We start from the raw sequence: 14,813 nt of genomic DNA on the forward strand, positions 1-14,813 counted from the left end.
CATTCCTGATTTTAAGTTTTCATTTGATTCCAGAGTTCCAGAAAAGTTTTTGCCAGCCTATTCATTGCTTTTTGTGAAGGGATGGAGTTTTGGAGTTCCTCACTTTGATACTTTTGGTGACATCTGTGTACATATACTTTATTATATCATCTGTGAGCTTCTATCTCTGTAGTTGAGAGATTCACCAGTGTTTAATAATGTGATGAAATTCATTGGTATGATAATAAATTCAGGATACAGATAACTTCTAGTAGGGAGAGGAGATTTAATGGCGAGAGGGCACACAAGGATAGTGGGAAGATGGTTCCATGACATTTTTGAACATTTGAAATTCTTTATAATTTATGGAGTTATGTATATGTCTATGACAAACATATGAACACTAATTTGGCACTCAAACATTTTGTTAAGGTAGGAAATTACGTGTTTATTTTAGTAACAAGTCTTGTTTTCCTTTAATAAGTAAAACTGGGAAACCCTACTTAAAATTTTTAAAATCCTCTGTAGAATATGGAAGAAACCTTTACATTATTTGTTAATATGTGTTGATTATCTTTCATTATTCTCTAGATCTTATTTTAGTTTTGCTCTCTCTTTCTGCAAGCTTTTCTGTAAGAACAAGATTAGGAAGTCCTGAATGTCCTGGATGTAGTTGATAGTCTACTATTCTTTTTTTTTTTTTTTTTTTTTTGTAGAGAAGGAAAAAAATAAAATGCTGGAAAAAGCATTGAAATGGACTTTGGGAGTTCTTTTTTCTTCTAATATTTAACAATATAAACTTGGAAAATTTATTTCTCTAGTCCATTTCTCTCCTCTTGGTCCACATTTATAAAATGAGAGTTGGGCTAGATAGGTTTGGGCTGTTTCAGCTCTGTAATATCAGAAGGGACAGCTGATTCCATGGAAAAAAGTATATATAGACTTTGGAGCTGGTTAAATTCGTTGTGTTCAACTACTTTCTGGTTATCTACAGTCTAAAGTAAGCTTTCTAACCTATCTGATCATTTTGTCATGGTTAAGATCTCATAGAATACATAGAAATACATCTCATAGAATTGTTGAAGAATAATACACAAGATACATAATGTCTTGTGAGCGCTCACCAGTAGTCTGCTCACCAGAATTCTCCATATCCCATTACATAACTGCATCATTTGCAGATGTAGTTGGGAAAAGACCAAAAATCTTTGTAGCCTTTTATTTAGTTGGCTTTTATATATGAATTATGTTTATGTTGTGAGTTATACTTGAGAGTAGTAACTTTTGTAGAGGCATTAAAGAACTTTCTAGTCTTTACTCCTATGGTTTAAAAAAATTATTTATTTTATTAATGTTAAATTAGTTGGTGTGTTAAGAAAATTAAAGATTAACATTAGTGTTTAACTGAATGCCTCAATATCTACTTGGAAAGTAATACACGCGCGTATGTTTTCTGTGGGTTCATATGGTGTGCAAGTAACTATTTTCTATTTTTAAAAATGACTTAAATATCTTTATATAAACAAAAATTAGAAAATCTCACCACCTAGAGATAGCCTCTATTAATATTTAGGTGTATATCTTATCCATGTTGCAACTGCAGTGCGAAAGTGCAACTCAGTGCATCTATGTGCCAGTCTGTTCTTTTCATGCATCCATACTTGTATTAATTCTATATCCTATTTATAAAAGATCTTTTTAGGCATACTCTTTATATATGTGTGTGTGTGTATAAATATATGTATATTATGTATATATATTATATATTTTTAAATGTATTCTATTATTTGAAAGTATACCCACATACAACAGATCTTGAATGCTTTCCCTGTCATTAAGAAAATTTAATACTCTTAATGGTTGTGAAGTTCTACATGTAGATCACAAAATGTACTTTATTTATACTTAATTATGCTTTTCCAGGGCTGTAATACTTTTACCAAGATAAATTGCTAGGCTGAATCTGGTAAAAAATTTCTTGTAAAATTGTTTTAAAAAGACGCTTACCAGGGGCACCTGAGTGGCTCAGACTGTGACACTGCTGCCTTTGGCCCTGGTCATGATCCTGGGGTCCTGGGTCTAAGCCCAGGTGGTAGACTTCTTGCTCAGCAGGAGGCCTGCTGCGCTCTCTCCCTCTGCCCCTCTCCCTGTTTGTGCATACACGCTTTCTCTTTCTCTCTCACAAGTCTTGAAAAAAAATTAAAAGACTTAACTAGTAAATGTTTGCCTCTGCAGTTTTGCTGACTATGGAGATTAATTTAAAATAACCTTTGACTATACTATAGGTTAAAAAATTGTATGTGGGGTTTCTTTGGTATTTCATTGATTACAAATGAGATTAAATTTTTTCTTTTCATTTGAATTGCTGATATCTCACTATTTTTCTGAATGCTTTTTGAAATTATTCTTACTTGCCAGAAATGATATTAATTATTCTCTTGGCCATCAAATAATGCCACAGGTATTTTCATACTTTATATTTCATGTTTTCATTTGACTTTTGTCACAGTGCTCTGAGAACTTTTTTTTTATATTTCTATTCAGTTTTAAAACATTTTGGTTTATTATAATGTTCAGAGGTATAAAAATCAGAACTTCCATCATGATGGAAGTTTTTGTCTCTATTTCTGCTTTTGATTCATCTGGCTGGCTGGAAAATAACTTGGGTGAATCTGTCCCTTCACCAAATTGCTGTGGAGGTGGTTTACATATTTTACAAATCTGGAAATAAATTTTTGCTGCTTTAAACATGAATAAAAACATAATATAGCATAGAATCCTTATGCTACAGTTCTTTTTCCCTTAGAACTCTATAGTAATTATCCTGTTATCCTTAGGCCTTTAAAAATGAAAACAGGGCCATAGTGAAACAAACACATGTATACCTTTAACATTTTTTTCTCATTTTGAATTTCACAGAAATATATCTCAGTGGTAGTTTTATATTATTATTTCTGGTGCAGATTTTTTAATATGTTTCTTCATTAAATTTTTTCATAGCTTTCATAGGTCATTTTGTTTCTGTGCATCTTTCCGATAGCTTTCTTCAGTCTTTAGTTTCTTGTTTCATACTATAGTTCCATTGTTTTAGACACAGAACAAATATATGAATTTTGGGTGATATGCCTATGTCTGAAAGCAATCTTAAAACATCTCTGCCCACACCCCTGCAAACTAACACTACTTGTGTCCTCTTGGGTTTCACTTTTCTTTTATAGACTTTCCAAGTTAGAAAGTATCATCCTCTGGTCACTAATGTCCTGGCCAGGTTGTGCTGAATTAATTATGTGTCCAAATGGATGTAGTATAAGAATAGCTCACTAGGAGGAAATTTTATGGTAAGTACATATTATCTAGTAGGGGGCACTCTGATAGGAACAAAATCTTTGAAAACCTGTTTGTCTGAGATAGAGGTACACTTGTGGAAATCTAAGTAATTCTTCATATAAAATATTGCTTATTAGTTCCCACTCTGTGTTTTGGACAAGGCTTTGACAGATGAGTAATATTCAGGACTGTTCTAACTTTGCAGCCTCTTTGATTTTTGTGAATATATCAGAGGATCAAGGTGCATCAGATATTAGTTGACCCTTGAACACATGGGTTTGAACTGTGTAGGTCCACTTATACACAAATTTTTTTTCCAATAAATACAGTAAGTGCATTTTGTTTGTAAATTTCCTTTTTTAAAGATTTCATTTATTTGCTTATTCATGAGAGACAGAAAGAGAGGGAGAAACATAGGCAGAGGGAGAAGCAGGCCTCTTCACAGGGAGCCCGATGCAGGACTCAATCCCAGAATCCTGGGATCACGCCCTAAGCAAGGACAGACGCTCAGCCGCTAAGCCACCCAGGCATAACCCTGTAACTTTCTTTTTTTTTTTTAAATTTTTTTTAATTTTTATTTATTTATGGTAGTCACAGAGAGACAGAGAGAGAGGCAGAGACATAGGCAGAGGGAGAAACAGGCTCCATGCACCGGGAGCCTGATGTGGGATTCGATCCCGGGTCTCCAGGATCGTGCCCTGGGCCAAAGGCAAGCGCCAAACCACTGCGCCACCCAGGGATCCCACCCTGTAACTTTCTTAATAACGTTTTCTTTTCTCTAGTTTACTTTAGTATAAGACTACACTTTATTATAAGACTACAGTATATTGTAATATGTATATATTATACATGTATACAAAATATGTGTTAATCACCTGTTACGTTATCAATAAGGCTTCTGGTCCATAGTAGGCTATTAGTAAAGTTTCTGGGGAGTCAGAAGTTATATGTGGATTTTTGACTGCTGGAGGTTCAGTGCTCCTAATCTCAACCTTGTTCAAGGCTCAATTGTAACTGTTGTCAGTGAGTTTCCATGTTATCTTATGATTTTATGTTTATACTCTATTAAGCTATCAATGATTAACCTTACTATTAAGTGTTATTTTTGGTTTGTGATATTTTGATAAGTATACCTTTATGAAATAATGTCTATAAGCATTGTTTGTTTAGATTTTAAATGTTATGTCACAAATGGTTATGATTTTTTCTTAATTATTAAAGTAACAAAATCCTTGCATGTTCCCTCATAATCGAATTTGGGAAACTAATCGTTTTATGACTGTTTACTTTTGATTCAGTCACTTAAATTTTTCGATCAGTAAGTTAAACTTTTTTTTTCTTTGCAGTAAAGCATTCATCTGTGTGGGATATTGCATAAATCTTGGAAGACTGCAATAAAGTGGCAATGTCTCGGGAACCCAGCCCACCTCTCCCTGGAGATATGTCTACTGGTCCTATAGCAGAAAGCTGGTGTTATACACAGGTACATGCTGTTAAAAGTGCCTTACTTAATGTCACTTAAAAATTTTGTAGTCTTTTGAAAATATTGTAAAGCATTTTGTTATAGTTATTCCAAGTATTAGGAAAGTGGGTCAGGAGATTTTTAACATGTGACAAGTTAAAAGCAAAAAGTCATCATTGTAAAAGTGGTCTTCTGAATCTCATAGGTTAAAGTAGTGAAATTTTCCTACATGTGGACCATCAATAACTTCAGTTTTTGTCGAGAGGAGATGGGTGAAGTGTTAAAAAGTTCAACATTCTCATCCAGCCCCAGTGACAAAATGAAATGGTAAGATTTTTGTTTTTGAAATAATCTTCAGCTACTTTATGATTTTGTTAAAAATCTAATATAAAATTAGACTAATATCCATTAAGAAACAGTTCCTAATAGTATAGAGAATTATAAAGAACTAGAGATATTGATAGTATTTGTGATATTATTTAATAACTAATTTTATTTTTCTCTTGAATGTTTTAAGTTTTATATTCCTCCATATGAGCCTATTGTTTTATTTTAGGTGCCTGAGGGTAAATCCAAAGGGATTAGATGATGAAAGTAAAGACTACTTGTCCTTATATTTGCTTTTAGTCAGCTGTCCAAAAAGTGAAGTTCGAGCAAAATTCAAATTTTCCCTTCTAAACGCTAAAAGGGAAGAAACAAAAGCAATGGGTAAGTGAATTGGAGTAAAGAAGTTTCTCAGTAACTACATGTTAACTTATGTACTTTTACCTAGAAAAGGATATTTTTCCCCCACTGAAATCTGTTTAACCTAAAATATGCTATGTGGCCATTGTTTATTTTTAAATGGAGTTATGGTTGTTTTACTAAAGCTTAGATTTCAGCATGGACTAGAGCTTGGCATGTAATAAGCATTGTAAAAGATTTTGTTAAGTAAATATATAAATATAAAAAACAAAACAAAATCTTAGTCATAAGACATGCAACATTTGTTAAAAGTAATATTAAAATGTTACTTTTTCATGTCCTAAAATGATACTTGTTGCTTAGAAAAATAGTTGCTTTTAGGGCAAGGTGCCTAGTTCAATTCTTGGCAAATACAATTGTGGTCAGGAAATAATTCCCCTTTGCTGTTTTTGCCAGCTAACAGAATCTGTGGAACAATGTAAAAGTTTGAATGTTCTGGTATTTTGTCACTAGAATTTTTTTGAGCAGTAGACTGAACACTCACCAAAGGAAATCAATTTTTCTGTCTCCGGGTCTATTACATTCATTTCAAGCTTCACATATATAGCCAGCTGAAATGATGTTGCCTAAAGCTTCATAATAGAAGAGCATTGTGAAAATGTACAGTATGCATAGTAGGAAAATATATCATGAACTGTCACATTAAATTTTAAGTGATTTCTAGAAGTAAAGCACAGAATCAAGTAATATCATTACAAAAAAATTTCCTCCGAATAGTTTTAAATAATATTTTTTATTGTCAAAGTAATACATAGTTTCACATATTTTCCTGGTATCTGACATTTATGGTAGTGAAGTGTCTTAGTTTAAGCTGCTATAATAAAGTACCATAGACCAGGTTGCTTATAAACAACAGACATTGGTTTCTAACAGATCTGACACCTGATAGTTCATGATCAGAGAGAGTGTCAACATGGTGAAGTTCTGGTGAAGGCCCTCTTCTAGATTGTTGGCTGCTCACTTCTTACTGTGTCTTTACATGGCTGATTGAGCTAGGAAGCTTTGTGGAGTCTCTTTTAATTGAGCACTAATGACATTCATGAGGGATACACTCTTCACGAACTCCTCTAATTCCAATCACTGACCTCTTAATGCCATCACATTGAGGGATAGGATTTCCACATAAGAATTTTGAGGAGCTACCAGCATTCCATAATGTGGAGTCTTTCAATTAGATTTATTACTACTGGTTTTTCACCTCCAGTTAATTCTTTGTATAATAGATTGTAAATACTTTCTGTTGAGGATTTCGTTTATTTTATATAATACACAGTCCTACAGTATGTTAGGCATTTGAAACATGTACCTTAGACATTATTACTACTGGTTTTTCACCTCCAGTTAATTCTTTGTATAATAGATTGTAAATACTTTCTGTTGAGGATTTCGTTTATTTTATATAATATGCAGTCCTACAGTATATTAGGCATTTGAAACATGTACCTTAGACATTATTGATAAAGTCTTTTACAAATAATACTAAAACCAGATGGTTAGACTTTTATGAAAGTTGTTTTTAGGGGTGATGGAATTATGTCCCAAGATCTAGGAGTGATGAGACTTTAGCTTTTTTTAAAAAAAAACTGGATATTTTTTGGAAATATCCAGTTTATGGATATTTCTCCAGGTCAGTAAAACTTAAATTAGTGGGATAGATGCCCCCAAGAAAGTTAAAGAATGCCCTGGTGATTTAGAGTGTACATTTTTAAAGTAGAAGCAAGAAATGAGGTGTGTGTTTCTAATCAAGTTCTGATGAGGAGTATGCCTAGGCCAGTATATTCTGTTCCTCCTTCTTTACTCAAGGGCTTGCATTCTTAGAAAGATCTTTCTTCTCCAGGAGATTTAATATGGCTTTTCTTTTACTTAAGAGATCCAGAAATCTAAAAGTGAGTTCATTGATGGTGGCCAAAAATCAAATCGTGCTGTGAAACAATCTTGTCCTGATATAACTCTTAAGACATTTCATTTATGAATACATGTATCTATTATTTTTATGATGGGCGTATTGGCCAAATTTTATGTTTGCGGTTTCATTTAACTGTGTTATCATTAACATTCTTAGATGATTTTTTAATTTAAGCTTCTATTCTGTTTTCCACCAGAAAGCCAAAGAGCATATCGATTTGTACAAGGGAAAGACTGGGGTTTTAAAAAATTCATTCGAAGGGATTTTTTGCTTGATGAAGCTAATGGTCTTTTACCAGATGACAAGCTTACATTATTTTGTGAGGTGGGTACATTTTTTATTTCAAGGAACCCCAAAGTTTTATTTCATGATAAAACAGAAATATAAAATAGAGTGATATTGTGTATACTTTTTTTTAAAATTGGGTATGCTTTTGAAATTAAGTAACTGGTATAATAAGGTTTATTTGTAAATGTTTTATCAGTAAGACTAGATTGTCATAGAAATCAATATAATAAGTAGCCCATTCTGAAAAATATGCCTTGTCTATAGCTATAAGTTATATATGATAGTTAAACTACCACGTACTAAATACTTCTTGCTCTTAGGGAGACTATGGATGTGTATGTCTTTATATGAAAATTTCTAAGTATCTTCTTCATCCTGAGTAATTCTAACATAGATGTTCATTATTTTTTGTTACATTCAGGTTGACCATTTTAAACATGATTAGTAGTGTATCAGTTTGAATACGTACTGAAATATGTACATACATACATAATGAGAGTGCCTGAAAAGATTGGGAAGCTTTTTGCTTATTCAGACAATTGAGTTCATTTAATTAAACAGATGTTATTGGCATTATAAGCAATAGCATCCCAAATGTTTATTAAGATTTGCCCATGCCTGTTCACTAACTTCTGAGGTATATTTATTTGTATAAAATGTCATATTTTAACAGTTAACAGCATAGCCCCTGTAATAATTTACACTTAAGATTTTTCTTAATTTGGGGCTGGAATTTGCTATATCATCATTATCATTTCATGGTTTTATCTATACAAATTGTCGTGATTCCTCTTTAGAGTGAATTCAAGGATTATATTATGTTACCAATACACTTATAGAGAATATACACCAGTAACATAGTTTTATCAAAATGTTTAAGGTAGTTGATAATTTTCATAAGAATATTAATTGAAAGGTTATGATCAAGTACACTCATTGTTAGATTTCAGTAAGTTATTGTAGACCAACGAGTGTCTTGGAAGCATGGTATCTTTAGCTGCTACTAAATTAGCTTTAATCTCCTTGTAGAAAATATGTAGAATTTCTTGACAACATTATAAACTAATTGTACATTTTTATGCTGTCAGAAAAATAATTGAAATGTGGCTCTAGAGACTAATGCAAATATAGTGTATCTTATTTTCGCTTAGACAAGTTAAATGAACTGTAGGATGAATTTGTTATGAATATAATTATTTGGTTGGTTAAAGCACATACCACAGATGTCTTCAGCAGAGTTTATCATTAAATAATTTGTAAAACAAATACTAAAGCATTTGTTGCCAATAGACATATATTCAAAGTAGTATTTTAAATAAATACAGGTTATGTTATTTGAAAATTTTAGCATCCTTAATGTAGACTCTTCCAGAATTTTAGCAGATATCTTAAATCTTCAAATTTAAAGGACCTTAAAAAGCTATATAGTCCAGTTTAAAAATTTACTGCAGTTTAAAGTCTTTATATAAATAAACACTTTAAGAAAAATAATTTTTTTTAGAATTAAAGTAGTGTCTCTATTTTCCTGAGCATATTATATTGGAACCTAGTCAACCAAGAAATTCAGAATGAAGGCTGAAATTAAGATCTTTTTTCAAAACATGTTCTTTGAAGTTCTGTTTTTTATCCATGCTATTGACCTCCTAAAAATATAACCCACCATGACTTACAGTTTAAGTTGGCATTGATCAGATTTAGTTTTGGATAATTGTAATATATATCTTTTTACTGATGTAGAGACTTCTACCCTGGGCACCGTATTTAGCATTGGTGGGCAAAAGTACTTTGAACAAACAGTCCTCATGCCCTCCACCATTTCTTCCATACCTCTCATTGATGCCCTTCCTTCTACAGCACCTCCAGCACTGCTTGCAGAAGAGGAGGAAGCATTGCACTGCTCTACCTAAAGAACTGCCTCCTCCCCCTCCCCTGCAAGTGGTGCTGTAGACAGGTAAGGCAGTTTGGTGCTACCCTTTTTCTGCAAGACATAACTTCATCTTGCAAGTTCCATACTGTGAATCAAATAGCCAGAGGTAGATATTTCTAGCAGTGTAAAGAGCTCTGCCCCTTGTCTCCTTCCCAAAGAGATTCAGAAGACAGGAATCGAGGAATATGTTTGAAAAAAAGAAAACTGTTTAGATGAGCTCATCTTTTAAAATCTAACAGAGTTTAAATACTCTCATAATCTATAGACCCATACTATTATTACCTGATTGCAGAAGACTATACAGATATAGGTAAAATACATGCACATATTGAGTTTTTCATAAAGTTAATTCATTTAGAGGGATACACCTTTTTTCCCATCGTATTTTTTGTTGTTGTTGCTAAGATATCACTTCTGTTTTAAAATACTTGTGATAATAGATGAGGTTAGATTTTATTCTTTAAAAAGCCCTGTTATGGCAAAATGAAAAGTTGACAGCCCTGTTTCTGTCAACCAAATTTTTAAGAAGAATGCCTATCTATGACAATCAAAAAGTCTAAAACCCACTATTTTAGAAGATGATGCGCAGTTGGACTATTGAAAGTTTCTCACTGTGGAGCCACTGTGAGGGATGGTTATATAGTTGATTAGAGTGGCAAAATTTGTACCACTATGAACCATTGTAACTTTCTAGTTTTTAAAACTCCTTTGGAGAATTAAGATTTTTTAAAACTAGAAACAGTAGTCACTTCAGTTCACATTAATAGGAAACCCAGATTTCTGGGGTAGTCACAACTGATTAGAATTTACACGTGTGTATGAGGTTTCACTTTGCAGCATTTGTCAATTTTGAATATTGTACCTTTGCCTTTTTATTTTGAAAGAACAATTTAACCATAGGAAGGAATCTCAGACTTTTTTCTGAATTTTTTACTCTAGGTTCCATTCAGTAAGAATTTTGATTACCTATACTTGAATATGTGCTAGAAAAAATGAAAAATGTACCAGTTTTTTAATCATAGGTATCAAGAACATGATCAGATTTAATTCCATATTAATTTTTAATTAGATCATTAATTTTGCTATATAAACAGTCCCTTGAATACACCGTGAAGTATGAAATGTTAATTCTTAGTTAAAATTTGTGGTCGCCATGATAATACTGTGTAGTTGTATATGTCAGTAATATAGCTTCTCCTGAATTATGATTACATATACAAAATAAAAATATAACATCATCAAGATCTATGCCTGATAAAAATGGCTTTATTTTTTAATCATTCTGTTTCTTCTTTCACCTGACTTTGGCCAAATTTTTACAGTTAATGTATTATTTTGAGTTAGGATAATAATAAAATTTAAAAAATCTTTTCCTAAATTAAATATGTTGTCACATTTTAATGATTTGACTGCATGTTTTATGCACATACTTGAACTGATCCACTTCCTACTGTCTAGAAATTTTTAAAAACAGTGCTTCATAGGAAGAAATAATTATTGTCTATGATAAAAAAAGTGATCTCTAAATCCTGCATATCAATACCAGCATTTTTAAAGTATTAAATTATAATGGATGGTGTAACAGGGCAATCAGATAAGAATTAGTGGAAGCTTTTTTCTTTTTTGTAGTCATTTAAAAATAATTTGGACAATTAAGTTAATAGAACCTTTATTGCTTTATTTATTTATTTATTAATGTGCGTGTGTATGTAAGCCTTTTCTTGGCTCCTATATTTAGAAAATCATCTTACAAGACTGTTGGGATAAATCCTGTTTTGAACCATGGTTACGTTAAAGTAGTACCACTGATTTTAAAAGATATCCAAAGAAGTATTTATGTAGTAGAAATATGGGCTAAAAAAAAAATAAAAGGAATCTGAGAATGATAGGTCTAGTCGTCCTTGGATACTGATTGCCAGTGTCATTGACACATTAGTTACCTTCTTTGATCTTCCTTTGAAATCTTTTTATAAAATAAAGTAATTGGATTAGATGATTTTCTTTATATGTATTATTCCAAATAGTTAATAATGCAAGTTGGAAAAACAAAGTGGTTAATAAAAACATCCTTAGAAAAATGAAAAATTTCATTTTTCTGTAGAAGTATCCATTCATTCCCATGAGATACTGGTTTATACATCGGGATGAAAGAGAACTTCCTGAGATTTAATGTTCTCCAAATTTTTTACAGTGGACCATTATTATACTTTCTGTGTTAGCATGGTAGTAGTTTGGTCCAGTTTATCCATTTCCAAGTTAGATTTTCTACATAGTTTACTATATTGATATGTGTCCTTATTTATGCCTACTTTTATTTAATTAATGCCTTATGAAATGTTTTTTAGTGAATAGTTACTGCTATATAACATGACCACAAAGCTAAGAAGCTTAAAACAGTAGGTAGCTAATACATAGCACTAATAATGGTTCATTTACTCTGAAACATTTGCTTTACTAGTTGAGTAGTAGTTTCTTCAGTTTATTAAATGTAGTATGAAGTCTCTAATATTAATGACATACTCTTTCTTAAAAGTGATGCACAAGACTTAGTGGTTTTAAGACTTTACTTGGTATATAGTCACCTTTAATGAGAGAAAATTTAATCCATATTATATTGAAATCTTTATAAAAGCAGTGTTTAAATCATACTAACTTTTATTATTTCATAAACAAGAGGTCTACAAATTGAACTAAATTGTATTTGTATTCTTACTGTTGATTATTATAAAAGATTTCTATGAATTTTAATGAATGCAATTGCTTTTGTGAGAATTCTTGTACTTTACAATTTAAATCAATATTACTAGATATTTAAATCAATTTTACTAGAGTCAAAACATGGAATCATACTTAAAATACTTTCCAAATTACGTATCATAGATTATAGCTTTATAACCGTTTTTAAAATACCATTAAAAGTCATTATGAGTGGGATGCCATGTTTATTATATGTGTAATAAACTTTAAATGTTGATAGGTCTGTGGTGTGAGAAAATAAAAATTAGGGAAATTCTTCCTTCACCTCACGAAAAAATGTCTCCTGCTTATTTGTTTGACATAATCTTGTGACTTTTATTTTCCTGAAAAATAATTGCTGTAATTACTTTAATAACCAAGCATTCCAGCCAGTCGATAAGCCATTTATTTACATTGTCACTTGAATATGATCTTGTTAAGGATGCCTGGGTGGCTCAGCGGTTAAGAGTCTGCCATTGGCTCAGGACGTGATCCTGGATTCCCGGGATCGAGTCCCACATGGGCTCCACAGAGGGAGCCTATTTCTCTGCCCCTGTCTCTCTCTCTCTCTTTCCCTCTCCCCCCTCCCCCCTCTCTCTCTGTGTGTGTGTTTTTCATGAATAAATAAAATCTTAAAAAAAAAAATAAAATGATCTAGTTGGAAAGTGTTTGGGTAGTTCAGTTGGTTAAGCATCTGCCTTTGACTCAGGTCATGATCCCGGGTCCTGTGATTAAGCTCCATTTCAGGATCCCTGGTCAGTGGGGGAACCTGCTTCTCCCTTTCCCTCTGCCATTCTCCCTACTTGTACACTCTGGCTCTATCTCTCTGTCAAATAATAAAAACTTTTTAATAAAGAAAAGAAAATGATCTAGCTTGTTTCTAATTTTTTTCTATATTCTCTCCTTTAAATTGTGTCCTTAAATTTAGTCTCCAAATATTAACATTTTTGGTCAGGAGTACTTTGAAATATCCAAATGATCTTAATGGTAAGAAATTTAAATACAGACTTAACTAATTATTGGTACTAATTTGTAAAAGTGTTTTTCTTGTCCCTTTTTATTAGGTGAGTGTGGTCCAAGATTCAGTAAATATATCAGGACATACAAATACAAATACTTTGAAGGTGCCTGAATGTCGATTAGCAGAAGACTTAGGTAATCTCTGGGAAAACACAAGATTTACAGATTGCAGTTTTTTTGTGAGAGGACAAGAATTTAAAGCTCATAAATCTGTACTTGCAGGTACTTTTAACTTTTGGGTAATATTACACATTTTTTCCATAAATCTGTGCATTAAATAATAATGCTTAATCTTGTTACAGCTCGATCCCCAGTTTTTAATGCAATGTTTGAACATGAAATGGAAGAAAGCAAAAAGGTAAACATTGTTTAAAGGCTAATATTTAATTTGTGCAAATGTAAAGTAGGGAAATGTATATTTTGAAAGTAACGGTGCATGTTCTTATTGTTACGTTATGATTTTAGAAATAGATAGGAAAAGAAATAGAAAGTGGAAAAAATGTGTTCTGTAGTAGAGCAATAGATGTAGCCTAATGTGGTTGAATATTCCAAATAATAGCTATTTTGACATCCATCTGGTGGCAAAATAAATAGGTAGTTGTTATCCAAACGGATGGTTCCGGTCTATAGCTGTTTGAGAGTTCTCTGGTGAAGATGTTTATTAATCTTTTCTAGACTATGGGTTGATTTTGTAACCCTTTTTTTCCCGAGAACAAAAATAATGCTTACATTCTTTCTACCACTAAAATAAGATATTTATTAGATTTTTTAAATGACAAGTTACATCAGTGTTACTATATATTTACTGTAATCAATATACTACCTCTTTGGTTTTCCCAAATGTTTCGCCTTCACTTGTCATTCTTGAAATGTAGTCAGATTAAAGATCAGAGATTGATTCTTTGCTGGTTGCATTACATGTGAGCTCTAACTGAATAACTCTCTAAGTTTGTTTCTGTGGCTCTCCTTCATTCTTTCTGTAAAACTAAAGGCTGCAGCACATAGGTGCTTCTTTCCTTTAGTTGTTCTGTCAGGTACTATGGTTAGCCTTCTGATGACTCCACGTAAAGAGACATGAATAATGTCAAATATCATTGTCAGCAAAGGGGCAGGAAAGTGTGGTATTGTTTAGTGTTAGATGTTCAGCTTCATTGATCCTGTGACTGAAACCAAACACAAAAATGTAGGAGTAAGATAGGAATGACTACTCTTTGGACTTCAGTATGTATTGAGCAAAGAGGTGATGCGTCAGTAGATACTATGGCTTGCCATTTTTGCAAAAGGAAGAGTTCCAAGGTAGTGGGTGTGGAATTATTTGAACTATCTGACCCTACTTTTGCTTAAAGCTGGGAATAGCACTGGTGGTTATGGGGTCTTAGGCATTGTACTATGACCTCAGAATTCAACAAAGAAAAAGTTAATAG

General features: G+C 32.3%; 1 protein-coding gene across 4 annotated transcripts in view; it reads left to right on the forward strand.

Annotated features, from left to right (window-relative positions):
- Positions 1 to 14,813, forward strand: part of SPOPL (speckle type BTB/POZ protein like) — a 62,325-nt gene that overhangs the window by 32,849 nt on the left and 14,663 nt on the right. For all 4 annotated transcript variants that reach the window (XM_072757644.1, XM_072757646.1, XM_072757645.1 and 1 more), the window contains 6 exons: positions 4,653 to 4,789; positions 4,974 to 5,095; positions 5,325 to 5,476; positions 7,615 to 7,742; positions 13,434 to 13,611; positions 13,692 to 13,747. In XM_072757644.1, the coding sequence (XP_072613745.1) occupies positions 4,712 to 4,789; positions 4,974 to 5,095; positions 5,325 to 5,476; positions 7,615 to 7,742; positions 13,434 to 13,611; positions 13,692 to 13,747 (714 nt within the window). In that variant the 5' untranslated portion in view covers positions 4,653 to 4,711. The remainder of the gene's footprint in view (positions 1 to 4,652; positions 4,790 to 4,973; positions 5,096 to 5,324; positions 5,477 to 7,614; positions 7,743 to 13,433; positions 13,612 to 13,691; positions 13,748 to 14,813) is intronic.

This window comes from Vulpes vulpes, chromosome 5 (assembly GCF_048418805.1).
Source record: "Vulpes vulpes isolate BD-2025 chromosome 5, VulVul3, whole genome shotgun sequence".
Taxonomy (NCBI): domain Eukaryota; kingdom Metazoa; phylum Chordata; class Mammalia; order Carnivora; family Canidae; genus Vulpes; species Vulpes vulpes.